This window comes from Mobula birostris, chromosome 23, assembly GCF_030028105.1.
Source record: "Mobula birostris isolate sMobBir1 chromosome 23, sMobBir1.hap1, whole genome shotgun sequence".
NCBI classification, from domain to species: domain Eukaryota; kingdom Metazoa; phylum Chordata; class Chondrichthyes; order Myliobatiformes; family Myliobatidae; genus Mobula; species Mobula birostris.
The window spans coordinates 54290052-54308748 of NC_092392.1; the positions used below are offsets into that span (position 1 = coordinate 54290052).

At 40.3% G+C, this 18697-nt stretch overlaps 1 protein-coding gene across 4 annotated transcripts in view; it reads left to right on the forward strand.

Moving 5' to 3' along the window:
* LOC140186885 (N-acylneuraminate cytidylyltransferase A-like) overlaps positions 1 to 18343 on the forward strand; it is a 35059-nt gene extending 16716 nt beyond the window's left edge. For all 4 annotated transcript variants that reach the window (XM_072241597.1, XM_072241599.1, XM_072241600.1 and 1 more), the window contains 9 exons: positions 324 to 454; positions 2474 to 2568; positions 4095 to 4236; positions 5955 to 6054; positions 6790 to 7151; positions 8664 to 8760; positions 9768 to 10138; positions 12129 to 12225; positions 16580 to 18343. In XM_072241597.1, the coding sequence (XP_072097698.1) occupies positions 324 to 454; positions 2474 to 2568; positions 4095 to 4236; positions 5955 to 6054; positions 6790 to 7151; positions 8664 to 8760; positions 9768 to 10138; positions 12129 to 12225; positions 16580 to 16773 (1589 nt within the window). In that variant the 3' untranslated portion in view covers positions 16774 to 18343. The remainder of the gene's footprint in view (positions 1 to 323; positions 455 to 2473; positions 2569 to 4094; positions 4237 to 5954; positions 6055 to 6789; positions 7152 to 8663; positions 8761 to 9767; positions 10139 to 12128; positions 12226 to 16579) is intronic.
* The last annotated feature ends 354 nt before the right edge of the window (positions 18344 to 18697 follow it).

Consider the following 18697-nt stretch of genomic DNA (forward strand, 5'->3'; position numbering starts at 1 on the left):
AGGTACATGGATAGTAAGGATATGGAGGGCTATGGTCCTGGTGTAGGTTGTTGGGAGGAGGCAGATTAAATGGTTTTGGCATGGACTAGATGAGCCAAAGGGCCTGTTTCTGTGCTGTACTTTGACTCTATAACTATAAAAGCCCATTCAGCTTCAGGGGTAGGGAATCCTCAGTGGAGAGTAAAGGAAAACACTGCAGCTGAAATAAATGATGTCCATGGATCTTATTAACAAGTAGATGGAGAAGAAATCGTGGGTGCTGCTGTGATTTTTTTTTGAACTTTGAAGGTGGAAGAAATTAATTAATTTTTACCTGTCTGCAGATAAAGTGACAGAGCCATTGAATTTAAATCCAGCTAAGAGACCAAGGAGACAAGATTGGCGAGGAGAGCTCTGTGAAAATGGATCATTCTATTTTGCTACTACAGAATTGCTTGAGAATGGATATGTCCAGGTAATGTCATGTACAATGTTTTTGTTAAGTAATCCATAATAGGATGGAACTTGTACTTCTATTACATGGCAAATTTTCTAGGCACAGGACAGGGAGCCTGAGAGCTTCCTCTTGGTGTGGCAGCACATGTCCCTAGAATGGGTGTGAACTGCATTTTTCAATATATTTTATTTCCTCTGATAAAACAGTACTCAAACAAGTGGTCTCAAATTAAAAATGTACGCAATCAACCTGTGCTCAATCCCTGTGGTAGACAAGAATCCCAAAATTGGTTTAATAGTTTCCCAGATCTGGCAGGTCTGATTTAACAGCCTGAGATTAGGAATTTCCCTGTCCTGCTTACCTTTACCCAAATTGCTTTATGTTTGTGAGAGACAAAGTTTTGACACCTTCTGAAAATGTGTTTGTAGAGTGACAGCTTATTTTAAAAAAGGTTCAAGTACAAATACTTTTCCAAGTAGTAAATACTAAGTAATTGTTGCCGCTTGAGGGTAGATCAAACCTTTTCCAACAAGCGAGGCTACCATCTATTAGCCTTGAAGCATGACCATTGGCAAGTATTCCACAATTAACATTCTAGAAACCAGCATTGAATTGTTGCACCATCCAGGTACATAATGTGGCTGATAGATCGGGTAGGAAGCAGTGTAATTTTTATGATCTTTAATTATTTCCATTCATAGCTTTTGGACATCAAAGTTTTTATCTCTGTTCTTGTAAATGTTCCAGGCTGGAGGAATTGTTTAGCATTGGGAAGAAAAGTGTTGTACAGTCATAAATTATTAACATTTAAATAGACAGGCCTAATTTTCTTTGGTATGCAAGCTGGAAATTTATTGGTAATGCTATTTAATACCATGACTTGTTGTCATATCCCTCTCCCGAGTAACCTGAATGGTGCAATATCCAATGAAGCATGGCATTTTGTATTTAATATCTAGTTAGCCATGTAGCAAAAATGTGTTGTAAAATTAGATTACAAAATAAGTTGCAAAATTATTTTGTATCTCAGTGTATTTACATTTCACACACTTTAATTTTCTAAATTTTCCATAATTTATATAGAAAGCCTTTTGAAATGAAGTAAAAATGTCTTTCGTAAGATTCCCTTAATATGATAAGCTTTTTTTTACCTTGATGTGCCTGCTAGGTGGCAGTGATCCTTTTGAGCTGCCACCTTCAGGAGGATTGATTATCTCTTGACTTTCTTTTGATAGCCTCCTGACAAATCTTGAGCAATGAGTTAATGACTACGAGCGATATTTCAGATAAGATGATTGAGAGTGGCAGGAAATGCCAGAGTGCTACAGGACACAACTTGAGATGAAGTGTACATTATATGGGAGTTGAGGCATGGGGATATTTCAGTTGTGTTCATCAGTGTGTTGGGTGAACACGTAGCTGTTTCGCAGAACTTTCTGAAGTGTGTATGTGCTTGGCAAGACCATATGTAATTCAAATTAATTGCCCTATTCTTAATAAAGATTCATCAGTGGCTGCACATCTGTCCCTCATAAGATGCATTATAACATAAATATTTATTAAAATGGCTGTGTGAAATATTTAACATCTAGGTGATATAATGAGAAAATTTGCAGATGTGAATATTGGTATTTCTAATGGTGACGCAGGTGATCTTGAGATATTTGGAAATTTTAAGATTAACTTTATTGAGCTGTGAAGAGTGAGGCAAAGGCAGTTTCAATCTTGGGATAGAGAGATAGAGGAAAGCACAGGGCTGCAGGAAGGACAAGATTTCAGATAGAGGACTGGAGAAAGGAGATAGTGTCTAAAATGTTACTTTTCCTAATTAATTAAAATGAAACATATTCATTTCAACCTAATCAGAGGAAAACTGCATCAGTGGTTGGATTTAGCTTTAATCCAATTAAAGTAATATGCTTATGTTTGTTGTGAGGAAGGTCTTTTGGGCAAAACATCCGCTGAAATGTTTTGGGAAGTGGCAATGGCATATTGATTTTTTGAGGTTTTAACCATTTATTCTGTCTTTCTAATCAGGGTGGTAAAATAGCTTATTATGAGATGCAGCCAGAGTATAGTGTAGATATTGATGAAGAACTTGACTGGCCCATTGCTGAACAAAGAGTTAAAAGGTAAATTTCAGACAGCACAGTTGTAAGTATGGAATGTATTTTGAATAAATTGTTATGCAATGGTGTAATATTAGATTTTTGCAATGTTGAGCATGAATTTTCCAACACGAGTACTTTTGTTCTTCCACCCAGTGCATATTTGAAATGATTAAAATTTGTCTGGTTCAAGGTTTCTGACTGTTTAAAAATATTGGAATTGGATTGATAATGACTCCTGGGGTATTATTGGTTAAAGCCGACAAGAACACCTTCACTTTTCTACCCAATATGTATCCTGGAACCAACCACGTCATCAAAAATTTTGTTTGAGAGTTCACCTAAGTACAATAAAGTGTAAAGTACAATACAGCCAAAAAATACTTTCCCAAAAAAATTGTGCAATTTACTTAAATTCCTGCAACTATAAATATAGTGCATTGTGTCTGGTTTTGCACTGAAGCAGGTGTTCTCTTTGATCTTGTTGACTTTTGTTTGTTTTTCTCTCTTGTTCTGGGTTCAAAACAAAATTTTCTTTTAATTTCATTTAGTTTTACATTTCTATTAACAGTTAGCCACGTAACTCTTCTGAAATATTCTTTAATTCCATTTTTGATCTTTTATTCCTCGTCACTTTACCTTGATAAGTGCCCCACTTTCCCTTGTTCTATAACCTCCCACTTTAGCAGAAAGTAGTAAACCAGTCTGTTATCTAAAATGTCTTGCCCAATTCCTATCTTGCTGTTTACTCCTCTTTCAACTATAATTTTTAAAGCAACAGAATTGTTTAGCTACATGAGTCGTCTTTGTAACCTTTCTTCCAGTACTTGTCATTCTTCACTAGAGAATATTGACATGAAGTTGGTGCTGATATAGTTTCAATATGCACCGTAAAAGATGAGGAAACACTGTGCTCTCTAGTAACTTTTTATTTCCAGATTTGATGTTGCCTACATAGAAACTTAATAAAAATAGTATCATGCTGGGAATACAGTGTGTCAAGCATATGTAAAGCAACTCCTAGCAAAGGTCAAGGACTGAAAACTACTTTGGTTTATTTTTAGTATTAGCATTTTTTTTGGTACTTACTTAAAATTGGGCAGATATTTTCTCAGCTTCATTGCTGTACAACACCTTCTTGCATTTGTTTCCTTTTGCACATTGGTTACTTGTCTGCCTTGTTGGGTGCCATCTTTCATTGATTATATCATGGATTTACTGAGTATGCCCACCGGAAAACTAATCGTAACATATATATCCTAACATTTACTTTGGTAATAAAGTTACTTTGTACTTTTATGTCATAAAGATGGTACATTAAATAAACGAGGAGATGAGCTAACCATGAAGCTCTTCTCCTAAAGGAGTTAAATTATTTTAACACTGAGAAAATAACAGGCCTGAAGTGAGATTATCTTGGCTTTGTTATGCTGAAGAAGTAAATTTTTATGTGTGGTAGTGATTCAATCAAACAACTCTATTCTGTTGATGTGCATTAAATATTGCTGCTTTGTGCTTATTGTTAAGTTGACCACAACTTCTTTGGTTAGGTGTGGTTATTTTGGCAAAATGAACAAAGTAAACCTCGTCGTTTGTTCCCTGGACTTGCAACTCCAATGTGAATGCAAAAGTCGAGGGTATGAGTTGTCAGATATACCAAGGATTAAAAAAATGAAGGACCATAACATTCGGGTAAGTATACTTTTTGAATTATTTTAGTACAATTTTCTAAACTTGGCTTTGAAATTAAAGTTTGATATTATCTGTGGAACAGTTGCAAATTAATTGGAATTTTTGCTGAATTTGCCATGCATTCATAGTATGAGTTGAGGCTTACCAGCACTCATTCCCTCTGGTGCTGACACACATGCTGCAGTAGGTATCATCTACATGATGCGCTACAGTAACTTAGCAGGGATACGACATCTTACAAACATGACTGTGTCCTCTTCAAAGAACAAGGCACACACAGAATCATTGTAACCACAAAAACAGGCTTATGGCTTATTGTTCCCACACTAGCCAGTAATGCACCTTCTAAATCTCAATTAATTTTCTCTTTTTATCAAAAGAAGCAAGCCCAGCCAAGGCATTCGCTCCTCCTAATTCTACAGCCTGGTTAAAATCCTGTGAACCCACCCTAATGTAATCACATCCTCCTTGTGGTGTGATGACCAGATGTACACTGAACTCTACTTGTTTATTTTTGGGAAGTATCACCTGCTGTTATATTCTATTGTTTCATGTTCGAGTAATCGATAACTGCAGTAATGGAAGGTGCATTCCACAGTTCCTCTACATTTCTTGGAGCTCCAAGACTAGTCAAGCTATCTTAATACAATTACAACACCATCCTATGTAGGAATATTGGTGTGGTATGTCCAGTGCACAAGAAGGATGGCAATTCTAACCTGGTTAATTATCTTTTAATGAAGCGGCTCCCTGTCATCATCAAAAATGAATGAGAGGTTTTATCAATACACTAGCAGAATTTATTCCGCAGTAACCTGCTTATTAGTGCCTTGTTTTGCCTGGGCCACTGACTTTCTCCAAATGAGGACCAAAGACCTGAATTCTAAAGATGATGTGAGTGTTTATGTGAAGGAGCCACATGATTGAAGATGATATTAAGTCTCAAGTCAGTGGAAATCAAAGGAAAATAATTCAGTGGTTAGAATTACACATAGGAAAGTGGGTTGTGGTCATTCATGCCTGGCCTGGGACTTGACCACTAGAACTAGCTTCAGATGTTTCATTGTGATATTGTCATAAGGAGGGTTTGTAGATAAAGCAATTGTAACTAAATATTTAATGAAGAGAGGCCATAAGTAATTAATGTAGGAGTATTAGAATGGAAGGAAGGTTTGGTTTTTCTATTTGTATCTGGGACACTGAAATAGCAGTGTTGGATGCACAATCTACTTAAATTAGGACGATGAAGGAAAAGGATAAAGGGTGTGGGTAAATGTGATTGCCCTCCATTTGAACTCAAAGCTGCAATAACCACTCCCCTGTGTGTATTAATTGTATGTGTCATCTACAGGTCATTGTTGCCCACCTTCCCCATCGTGTAACACTGCTGATTCAGGGTATTGATTGTGAGGCCTAATCCCTTTTAATGTTGTGCCTGGGATTAGGAAAATGGTGAGAAAATGAAATAAAACTGACCATGATTAAATGTAGTACTAACAAAGGAGCAAATGCTTCAAGTTGTTGCGTTCAGTAAACTGTTGGCGACAAGTCATGGAGCTTGGAAACAGGCTCTTTGATCCCTGCTGACCAGCGGCATCAATTCCATTTTATTCTCCTCATACTTCCATTCACTCCCCCACAGATTCTACCATTCTTCTACACATTAGGGACGATTTACCTAGTTTAATAAAACAAATTTGTTGTTTTGTGGACTGCAGACTGAATTCATCCCTGACTCTGATAGAGAAAGGAAGAGGAGCACCATGGAAACATGGCTGAAGGAAATGGGCATTAGTTGGGAGAATGTGGCTTACTTTGGTGAGTGTCTCTACCCTAAAACATGGTGCAGCCAGTGCAATGACTAAACATTAGGAAATAGGGGCATTTGGTGCCTTGAGCTTGCTCGACCATTACATGTGATCGTACCTGATTCTCATCTCAACCGTTATACTGACTTGATTCCTTTTGTATGCTGAAATTGTTCTACCTCCTTTTGTAAATGTAGTCAGCGGGTAGGTCTTCACAATCTCCTGTGGCAGTGAATTTCACAGGCTGAACATGTGTGAAGAAATACCTGCACATCTCAGTTCTAAATGTTCTATATTTTACCATGTGGTCGAGCTTAATGTTTTTGTATCCAAACTGAGCAAACATGATAAAACTGACTAAGCCATACAACATGTTGGATTGTCCCTGGGCTTCAGCTTGTACGTGTCCTAGTGCCTGTAGGAAGTGTGTGCACAGAGAAAGTGTTGCATACTGTACTGGAATTGTGCTTGAATAAGAATTATAGGGGTAGTCAATAAATAACTCACTTCTGAAGTGTTCAAAGCCACTTTGGAATGTATCCCATGGTTGAAGTACCTCTTGGAGGAATTGTCCAGCTGGAGAATTGTATCATGAAATGGAGATCATCCAGACTATAATTGGTTTCTCTGAAGTAAAGCTGGCTGCACTATGATTAAATGTCAGTTCATATTAATCGACAGTCACTGATACAACAGCATGCAGAGTAGATGCCAACAATAACAAATCTTTGTTCTCCCACAAAAGGAAACAATGACTCTGACCTCGAGTGCCTGAAGAAAGCTCAGTTCGGAAGTGTCTGTGGTGGAGCTGCACCCCACGTTCAAGAAGTGGCAGACTACATCTGCAGCAGCAAAGCTAGAATCTGTGATGTGGAGGAATTTATTAACTACATGGTACAGCTGATGGCAAAACATAGAGCTGAGAACTCTGGGGAGAGCAGTACACCTGGAGGCACAAAGGCAAAAAAGGATCTGAAAACCAAAATGAACAAAATAAATCTTGTGGTTTGTTCCTCAGACTCTACCCTCGAAAGTCAATGCCAAAATCATGGCTACAGGTTGTTAGTGATGCCTGAAGTTGAAAAAATGAAGAAAAATAGCATTCGGGTAAGTATGTTTTACTTTTAACTTACATTTATTTGAATATGGCTTTAAGATTGAACTATTTTTGTATGAGGGACAATTGCAAAATAATCCAAGCTTTTGACTGCATTTGCCACAGTGCTGTTATATTTCTCCTTTGAGATGGGGTCCACTGTCTCCACTACTAACACTACAGCAGCGGTCCCCAACCACTGGGCCGCAAAGCATGTGCTACCGGGCTGCGAGGAAACGATATGAGTCAGCTGCACCTTTCCTCATTCCCTGTCAAGAACTGTTGAACTTGAACATAGTGTTGCCAACTGTCCCGTATATGCCGGGACATCCCGTATACAGGTATGGGGCTAAACTGGTTTGTCCCATAATGGGACCGCCCTTGTCCCTTATTTCCCCCGCTAAGGTGGAGCGTTCCTATGAAACCTTTCGTGCCAAAATGGCGTGAAGCGAAGAAGCAATTACCATTAATTTATACGGGAAAAATTTTTGAGCGTTCCCAGACACAAACAAATAACCTAACAAATCATACCAAGTAACACATAAAACCTAAAATAACACTAACATATAGTAAAAGCAGGAATGATATGATAAATACACAGCCTTTATAAAGTAGAAATAATGTATGTACAGTATAGTTGGGAAGATGAAGGCAAAACCGACATGTGGGGGGAAAAAGTTGGCACGTACGTGCATACGCACATCACATGCGCATGTTATGCATGCGCACACAGGTGCCCGAGCAAGGCTTCATGGTCATGATAGTCTTTCCTGGGGTAAAGTGTCCCGGGATTTGACTGCTACTTTTGTCTCTTATTTGGGCGTGAGAAAGTTGGCAACCCTAACTGTAAAAGATATGTTGAGGTGAGTTTAACCCTACCTGAACACTTCCCCCGTGCCCCCACCCCCCCCCGGTCAGCCGGTCCATGGTGAAAAAAAAGGTTGGGGACCCCTGCCCCACAGCATCTTGGAAACCCGATCTTGGGCCTCTTCAAGAACAAGGCACAAACGGAATGATTACAGCATTAGCGCAGGTATCAGACATTTGGGTTATCGTTTTCATACTGAGCAGTCATAGACATTGATGACAGTAGAGTGATGTCAAAGAGCCACTTGAAGAAAGGTGTTAAGTCTCAGGTCAGTGGGAATTAAAAACTGTTTAGTGGATGGGATGGTACAAGAAAGGTGGTTGGGTCATTCATACCTTGCCCAGGACTTGACCACTGCTGTTAATCAGGACAGTGTCCCAGGCACAAGCCCCTTGGGGAATAGCTAAGAAAATGCAGGAAAAATGAATCTGTTAAAATGTGCAGTAATACTAACAAAGAAATGGATGCGTTGTTACATATCTGTGCTCATTGGACTGTTATTGATATCATGGCACAAGCAGTCATCCACACTATCCCATTTTATTCTCTCCACCTTCCATTCACATGCGTACAGATGCCGTCACTCACTTACATTGGTGTAATTTATCTATGTTAATAAAATAAATTTGATTGTAGTTTGTTCTGTGGTCTGCAGGTAGAATTGATTCCTGACTCTAAACAATGGAAGAAAAACACTGTGGAAGTATGGCTGAAGGAAATGGGCATCGGTTGGGAGAATGTGGCTTACTTTGGTGAGTGTTTCTATCATAGGGCATTGTACAACCAGTGCAATGGAAAATGGGTTGGTTTGTCACGAACAAACATTAGAAACTAGGAGGAAGAAAAGCAATATGGCACCTTGATCCTCCTCAATCATTCAATGTCATTGCAGCTGATTTTTCAGTCTCCATATTCCTGTAATTCCTTGACATCTTTTGTGTCAAGAAATGTTTCTGCCTCGTAAATATATTCAGCATCTTGGTCTTCATCTTTTATGGTAGTAAATTTGAAAGTCCCAATATCCTGGGGAGGGGGGGAAATGAGGAAGTTCTGCTCCATTTTGATTTTAATTGTTCTTCTCTGTAATTTGAGACTGTAACTCCTACTAGACAGCTCTCCTTTGACCCACAGCCATGTTCCAGTTAGTGGGTTAATTGGTCATTGGAAATAGTCCTGTGATTAGGCTAGGGTTAAATAGGTGCGGTATAGCTCATTGAGTGGGAAGGGCTGTTCTATGCTTTATCTCTGAATTAAATAAAACTCCAGTGGATATAGGGTCGAGTGGATATGATCTCTCAAAGCAGTGCTGCCATTCCAAGAATCAGAGTATCTTTACTGCACTACCTCCATGACTGCCAAATCCTCTCTTGGGTAAGGAATTCAAAATTGCACAAATTTTTCTGGTGTGGTCTCTGCAACAACCTGTATAATTGCAGTCAAATATCCTTGAACCTCAGCTGAAAAATATTTGCAATGAAAGGCAACATGCCATTGCTTTCTTAACTGCTAGACCAGAACAGACATTTCTCCCTCCAGCTCCCAGAGGAGGAATGGAACCAGGGGTTGTGGTACTTGTGGCTGCAGTTTTCCAGCTGGATAACCATGGTGAGGGAGAGAAAGATGATCCAGGTTGGCATTATTTCCTTTGGAACAAAGGAGACTGCTCTATGATTACCATTTTCATGCATTAACACTCATACTTTGGACAACATGCAGAGTAGATACTAACACTTGACAAATCTTTGTTCTTCCCCAAAAGGAAACGATTTCTCCGATCTCGAGTGCCTGCAGAAAGCTCGCTTTGGAGGTGCCTCTGGTGGTGCCGCACCCCAAGTTCAGGAGGTGGCAGACTATGTCTGCAGCAGCAAAGATAGAGCCGGTGATGTGAAGGAATTTGTTAACTACATGGCTGGGCTGATTGGGCTGATGACAAAATGCAAAGCTGAGAACATGGGAGAGAGCACTGCGCCTGAAACCGCAAACACTAAAAACCATCGGACAACCAAAAAGAAAGAAGTAAACCTTGTGGTTTGTTCCCTGAGATCACAGTTTGAACAGGAAAGCAAAAATGAAGAGTACATATTGTCAATTATGTCTGAAGTTAAAAAAATGAAGAATAGCAGCATTCGGGTATGTTTTAATTTTATTGTTTTTTTTAGCTATAGCTTTGGAATTAATGAGGCTTCTTACAGACTGCACACAAACTGCTGGAAGAGCTCAGCAGGTCAGGCAGAACTTATCACCTCTCAGATTCGCACTTTATCCCTCCACTCACCCACCTTTCCCCTCAACTGGTTTCTACTATTCCTCATCCCCTCTCCACCTCTCCCCCTCCAACTTCCACCACCTTACTCTGGCTTCTTCCCCATCATTTCCAATCCTGCAGGATCTTGGCCCGTAAAGTTGATTGTTTATTCATCTCCAGAGATGCCACTTGATCTGTTGTATTCAGCAATTTTTGTGCATTGCTCTGGATTTCCAGAATGTGCAGAATCTCTTGTGTTTGAAGTTAATGTTTATTTTTGTCTGAGGGATAACAGCAAAATCAGGCTTCGACAGGATTTGCTATACAGCTGTTGCATTCATCCTTTGAGATAGCCCCACTGCCTGGGAACATTCCTTCCTTCCACTACTCGCACACACTGCAGTGGGCATCATCTCCAAGGTCTCTTACAAGCACTCGACAAAATCTTTGTCAGCCATGGCCTCGTCAAGTGGCAAGGCAGAAACTGAATCATTCCGGTACCAGTAGAGAATGCAGGCATTTCACTTACTGTTTCAATACATCCTGTTGTAGACATTATGATTCCCAATTAAATCTTTTTGGTTTTGGCTGAAATGAGCCCAGCCAAGGCGCTTGTTCTTCATAATTCTTCTGTTCCGCTTAATGCTGAAAACCTCCTTTATTGTAATTATACACTCCTTGTGGTATGCTGACCAGGTGCACACAGTACGCGAGCTGTGGCCCAACATGGAATCTGGGAATACAGCTTCATAATTCCTTGAAAGTGGCATCACAGGTAGATCGGGCTGTAAAGGGGGCTTTGGGCAAATTGGCCTTAATAAATGTTGCACACTTGGATACTAAAGGGACTTCCAGGCACGCAGAAGTTTAAAATAACGTCTTCATTTTCCTTTCTGGAAATACAGGAACACAAGCGCATCGGCTTACCATGCATGCTGTGGGGCCATCTCCGTCTACTCCATCACGTACGCACTACCGCGCCCCCAGGACCCCTCAGCTACCCCAAGTGCCTGGATAAGCTTTGCCCCTTGTAACCATCAATTAACCTCCTAAAATATTACCGTTGCTGGTGCAACTGACCATTAATCAAATTGTGAATGAATAAAATAACAAACCAAAGCAATAAAAATAATATGAACATAATATAAGAAAATTAGGGGGGTATCCAATGTCCATTAATATGCTCCTCATTACTATGGGTCCCACATAAATCAAAGTATTGAGTACTGAAGTTAGGATGTTATGTAGTAGTTGTATAAGATGTTGGTGAGGCCTTATTTGAAGTATTGAATGCAGTTCTGGTCACCTGCCTACAGGAAATGCATCAATAAGATTGAAAGAGTACAGAGAAAATTAATTTACTATTTACTGAGATGCAGCACAGGATAGGCCCTACTGGCTCTTCAAGCTGTGCCACCCAGCAACACACCTATTTAATCTTAGCTTAATCATGAGACAATTTACAATGATAACAATTGGTAAGTTGATTATGTCTTTGGACTGTGGGAGGAGACTCGTGCAGTCACGGGGAGAACGTACAAACTCCTTACTGGAATACAGTGGTAGGAATTGAACCCAGGTCACTGGTACTGTAAAGTGGTGTGCTAAGCACTACGCTACCATGCTGCCCCATATTTACCAGAATGTTGCTGGAACTTGAGGGATTTTAACGAGAAACACACGGCTACGTATTGCTTTGCTCATCGAGCTGTTAATGATGCTTGAGAACAGGATCTTTAACCATTAAACAACCACCTATGTCAATTCCATTTTATTCTCCCCATATTTCCATTCACTCTCAGATTCCACCATGCACTGGGCAATTTATCTTGTTTAATGAAGTAAATCTGTGGTTGGTTGTTTTGTGGGCTACAGGTAGAATTTATTCCTGACTTTGAACAATGGAAGAAAAAGACCATGGAAGTTTGGATGAATGAAATGGGCATCGGTTGGGAGAATGTGGCTTATTTCGGTGAGTGTTTGTATTATAAAACATTATACAGCCTGTGCAAGTGGGTTAAATGGCCTTGAGTAGGAGAATGACAATTGGCACTTTGAGTCTACTTGAACATTCCATATAACATATAACCATATAACAATTACAGCACGGAAACAGGCGATCTCTGCCCTTCTAGTCCGTGCCGAACGCTACTCTCACCTAGTCCCACCAACCTGCACTCAGCCGATAACCCTCCATTCCTTTCCTGCCTATATAGCTGTCCAATTTTTCTTTAAATGATAATACGGAACCTGCCTCTACCGATTCTACTGGAAGTTCGTTCAACACTTATTTCAAGCTCCCCTGATAATTGACTTATCGCTATGTTCATGCAAGGAAACTATGCACTCTGTGTTCAATGTTAAGTTCGTTAGATCAACCCTTTTAGAAACGAAATTAAGTGTATTAGCCACTTATCACCTATATTGCATTCGTGATTAACACCCCCCCACGAACAGAATCTCCAAAAACGATTTGTAGAAAAAAGTCGGCACGTACACAACACACGCTCGTGCAAGGCTTCATGGTCATTGTAGTCTCTCTTCCCCCCCAGTCAGCCGGTCTTCAAGAATATTGTCAACATGAAACCGGTCCGCAGTGCGAAAATGTTTGGGGACCCCTGGCTTACACAAACTGCAGTGCACGTACCCAATAATCACCGACTGGGACACAATGCATGTCTCAAGATTGTCTGTCACAGGCTGTGCTGCAAAGTAGAATCAAAAACCACACAGAGAGAAGTACAAAGCTCCAATAAAACAAGCAGTTTAAGTAAGGTCATGAAATTTAACATTCTAAGCAGACAGTTAGGAAATCCCTGCCCACTAACACTCAGTCTCCAGACGCAAACATGAGGAAATCTGCAGATGCTGGAATTTCAAGCAACACACATAAGAGGTTGCTGGTTGACTCAGTCTCCAGAAGCTGGTTTAACACTGGTGCAATCGCCACGAGAGGGCCATCACAAAACCATGCCAAGGTCTGCAGGCATTACTGGAGCAGTGCATGCTAGAGGAGCGGGAGATGTTGCTGTATCGTTTCCACTCACTACTGACTCACCAAGTAGTGTCTCTTTTCATCTGTCAAGCAGGATGTCTCACTTGAAGAAAAGGGGGAAATTTGGTAAAAATTGGAAATCAGTAAAGACATGGGAACTATTCAATAGCTCAGGCAATAGTTGTGGAGAAAGAAAAACAGTTAGTGTTTCAGGTCAATAACCTGTTTGTTAACTAGACAGTAAAAATTAGCTTGAACTTGTGGAACTGAACTTAGTAATCTAAATGTAGAAAACAGTTTATCCAATGGGCAAAAGTAATAAAAAGAAAGATGCTCTGAAACTTTCAAATTAAACTGAAAGTACATAGTGCATATTGTACTTTCTATGTGTTCTCACTTAGCAAAAAGTAATTTTTGTATCAAAGAATGGATAGAAATTATTTCAAGAAACAAAATTGAATTTACATATTACATTTTATCACATCAGGATTTCCTTAGAATATATGGGACCATTCAAACTTAACACCAGAAAAAAGAAAATATGCAGATGCCAGAAATGCAAGCAACACACACATAACACTGGAGGAACTCAGCAGGCCAGGCAGCATCCATAGAAAAAGAGTAAACAGCCGACATCCCAGGCCAAGGCCCCCCACCAGGACTGGAGGGAAAAAAAAGATTGGACTCTGACTTCTCAATCTTTTTTCTTCAGTCCTGATGAAGGGCCTCAGCCCGAAACGCTGACCGTTCAGTGGAATCATAGCTGATTCTGTCTCAATCATGATTTATTTCCTCTCCCTGTAATCCCTTGATGCCTTGTGTCTAGAAATCTTTTGCTAGAAATATTCAGCATCTTCTATAGCAGTGAATTCCACAGGTTGAGTGAAGAAATGCCTTGTATATTGAGACCATGGTCCCTTCTTCCCAACCACTGACCTGTACCCTTCACCCAGTAAAATCATCCTTGCTGTAGCTAGTTCACCTTGTCCTGTCAGAATGTTATGTTTAAGATTCTCTTAATTCTTCAGAACTCCAGTGAACAAAGTTCATGGAGGCCAGACCACTCTTAAGGATAAATTTCTGCCATTCCTAATATCAGTCTTGTGATTACTTACTGAACCCCTTCCCTGACAGGTAAATCCCCTTTGGGTAAGGAGGTGAAAACTAGACCCAGTACTTCAGGTGTGTTCTCACCAAGACCCTGTGTAACTGAAGCGAAATGTTTTGAATCTTTGTTGAAAATCATTTGCAATTAAAGCCAACATACCATTTGCTCTCTTAACTCCTTGGCACACCTGCCTGTGTGCTTTCAGTGGATGGTGGCTATAAGGGCAGCCTTGGCCCCTTTTTAAATTAGCATTTCCCAATCTCTCAACGGTGAGCAATATGCTACTTTTGTTCATCCTTCCAAATATACCTGAATTGCTTCTCCCTTGTCTGTTTTGCCAGTTGTATCATTTAAATAAAACAATAGGTTTGTCAGGAACTTTGTCCCTTTCATAAGTCTCTTCTGACTTTGCTGCATCCCATCGATATTGTTTGCTCGAAAATCACATAGTATTTATGTTAACATTTTCCTGCTATTGAAGCCTACGTAATTTAGGACAATTTATCTACAGTGCACTATGATTTTATTCTCTATGGCTGAGCTCAATGCGTCCAAAACAAGCAAGCAGTAAAACTGTAAGTTGTGTAGTGTGCTAGGTTGTTGCTAGGGCTTCAGCCTCTGTGTCACAATACGCACAGGAAGTCAGTCTGTAGACCAAATGTTTCCTCACCAGAAATCAAAGTCAAGTCAAATTTATTTATAAAGCACATTTAAAAACAACCTATGTTGACCAAAGTGCTGTACAATCCATAACAGGTAGCTAAAATCACAAATACAAGAACCACAGATATAAACAACAAGGCACACAGCTTATAGGCACAAAAGAAACAACACATGAGCCTAGGCACAAGCCAAAAATCAGCCACATCAGGAAGGTTCAAATGCCATTGAATAAAGGTCAGTTTTGAGCCTGGATTTAAGAGTCAGTGGAGGGGGCAGATCTGATAAGGAGGGGAATGCTATTCCACAGTCTAGGGGCTCCAACAGCAAAGGCGTGGTCACCCCGAGTTTAAATTTAGATCGTGGGACAGCCAGGAGCCCCAAGTCAGCCAACCTGAGGGACCTGGAAGTACACGTTTATAGAATAAGGGGTTAGAAGGTCTGCGATATAGGAGAGGGCCAGCCCATTTAGGGCTTTATAAACAAACAGGAGAACCTTAAAATCAATTCTAAACCGTACTGGTAGCCAGTGGAGAGAGGCCAGGATAGAAGTAATCTGGTCCCTCTCCTGGGCACCTGTCAGGAGCCTGGCTGCGGCGTTCTGGACCAGTTGCAGGTGGGACAGGGACGACCGACTAATCCCAGAATACAGGGAATTGGAGTAGTCCAAGCGGGAGGATATAAGGGCGTGGATGATTTTCTCGAGATCTTTGAGAGAAAGGACTTGATTTTGGCAATAGTACGAAGCTGGAAAAAACTGGCTTTTATTACTGCATTAACTTGCTTGTCAAACTTAAGGGCGGAATCAAATATCACACCAAGGTTTTTGACGTGGGGTTTGACAAGGGTGGACAGGTTACCAAGACTGTTGGTAATCACTTTGATGGAGTCAAATAGGACAACTTCAGACTTGCCTTCATTCAACTGTAGGAAGTTTTGTGCCATCCAACACTTTATGTCCTCAAGGCAGTTCATGAGGCTGACTAGTTTTGACTAGTCGTTTGGTTTCAAGTGGAGACAAAGCTGTGTGTCGTCAGCATAACCATGGAAGGAAATGTTGTGTTTTTGAAATGTGCTCAATTATAACTATTGGGTGCTGAATGAATAACCTTCATATTTGAAGGGCTCTAAAGCCACTTTGGTTGAAGTGAAGAGTACAGATATATTCAAGGGCTGGTTGGATAAATGAGGAATAATCAAGAGTCATGCTGATGAATATAGTTAGGAGTGGCTTAAGGGGAGCATAAATACCAGCTTGGATTGTCTGGGCCCATGGCCTGTGTCTTTGTCACATATTCTGTTAGTGGAAGGTATACAGATATGCCAATGTAGACATTCCTTGCTCCATCTCCCAAAGACCAAATGGATCCAGAGGTGTCTGTTTGAGGAAATCTCCAGCCAGACAACTATTTTGAGGAAGAGAGATGATCCAGGCTAGGATAATTTTCTCTGGAACAAAGACTGCTATGATTACAACGTTCATTTCATGTGCCAGCAGTCATTCATAGGACAACATGTAGAGTAGAAGCTAACACCAGCAAACTTTTTGTTCTCCCACAACAGGAAACAATGACTCTGATGTTGAGTTCCTGAAGAAAGCTTGCGTTGGATGTGCTTCTGGTGATGCACCGTCCCAAGTTCAGCAAGTGGCAGACTACATCTGCAACAACAGTGGTAAAATTAGTGATGTGGAGGAATTTCTTGACCATGTGGCACTGCTGATGGAGAAACAACGGAGCCAAGAATGCAAGCAGTAGCAAAGCAACTGAAAGCGCAATCATTCCCAATGTTAAAGTATTTTGAAATGAACAGTTGAGAGTCATGAACCTCAAAAGGGCAGGAAAAGAAGCATGGGGTGAAGGAGGGGAAGAGAGGAGGTGAAGGGTGGGAGGTAAATGGTGTAGTTTGATAAACAGTCCTACAACAGTGAAACAGATCCATTGGTGAATGTTGTCCATGTCAGCCATCAAATGTAAATTACTAATCCCACTGTGCAGTACTTTTTTTTTGCCTTCTGTGACACTTGAGCCTTAATCTCAATTGTATTTAATATTGTAGGTGATAGTCCTCTATTTCCCTTCACCTTTCTCCTCCACTCCGGTCATTTATATCACAATAGGCTAAGGTAATTAGGCACTTAGAGTTGTGGAAATCCAGTCCTCTTGGTCTAACTGTTCCACATAGTGGTGTTAGGGCCTGGGAGAGTATTGGCTGAAGTCTGCAGACAGCTGCTGCATCCAAGCAGAGTTGGGCTGTACATAGCATGAGGACCTCCTATGTCATAATGGAATTGCACAGGCCAATTTAAAGTAGCTTCGCACGCAAGCACTGCATAGAGGTGGGGTTGGTAGCAGCACTGTGAGGTTGTGGTTTTTGCTGTCTCCCAGCTGCAGGGACCTGGTTTTGATTGTGATTTCCGGTGCTGTCTGAGTTTTGACATGCTCTGTGCCCATGAAGGGTCCCCTGGGTGCTCTGGTCTCCTCGCACATCAAGTGTTTCCTCTTGCATTTCTGATGGGTCAATCAGTCACTAGTGTTGGCAAATTGCAAGAGTGCCTAGAAAGGAGAGATTGAAGGATATTTTAAATACAAGAAAGTAAGAGGGAGAATGGGATTACACTATTCAGTGTTGGCATAGAGACAATGGGTTGAATGGACTGTTCTGTGTTGTAACAGGTTAAATGACATCCTTTGACACTTCTGAAATGGCCAGAACTGTCAAAGCTGTCCAATGCTTATAAACATTTTTGTGAAGTATACAAAATAGCAAAAAGATTTAATCGGTTTGGTTTAAAATTTTAATAGATATTCATAAGTATTTCTACAGTACAAGCTTATATGACCTTGTTAATTGGCCTGATGTAATGCTAAGTGGTAGAATCTAGGGGAGTTGATGGAAATGTAGGAAGAATTAGTTTGTCACTGTTTGATGGCTTTACAGCTATGGATCAAAGGGCCTTTTTCTGTGCTCTGACTCTTAACCATCACAGCTCATCTCTTCTGGGTTTTTCATTTGTGTGATCTTAAGAATCTTCAAGTTTGTGTGTGTGGAACTATTGGGGTATACATAGTATATGCACAGACTGGTTCAGCACAGTTGCTCAACGATGTAGCAATATATTTTCAATATTTGAGAATGAAATACTTGAATCCCCTACACTGCCTCCTTCCCTTTTCCTGGTACTTCCACTCCCGGTCGTCTATTTATTAAAAATAATTTACTGTATAAATCAACGATCTTTGATTAGCAATGTAAATATTGGAATCTTCAGATGAATGTAGTTTGCTTTGAAATGTTTGAAATAAATAAATAAATAAATCTTAATTTACTGTCTGTTCTCTCCAAATTGTGTATTGATTTTGTCAGTTAATATTTGGGGCATGGAGACACAAGAGGCTGCAAATGCAAATCAAAATCTGGAGAAATTCACTGCGTCACAGCATCTGTGAAGGGAAATGAACAGTCAACAGTTTCAGTTGAGACCTTGCATCTGGGCCTTCAGCTCTTCATCTGGACCTCACTACCAGAGTTCCTCCAGCTTTTTTTTGTGTATGGCTCAATATTTCAGGCATGTTCCTGCAATATTCTATTCCAAATTTGAAGCATCTCTTTTTCTCACTGCCTCTGGCTCTGTGTTAGCAGGGATTTGGTTCAGGAGTTGTTTCCATGCACTAACATTGT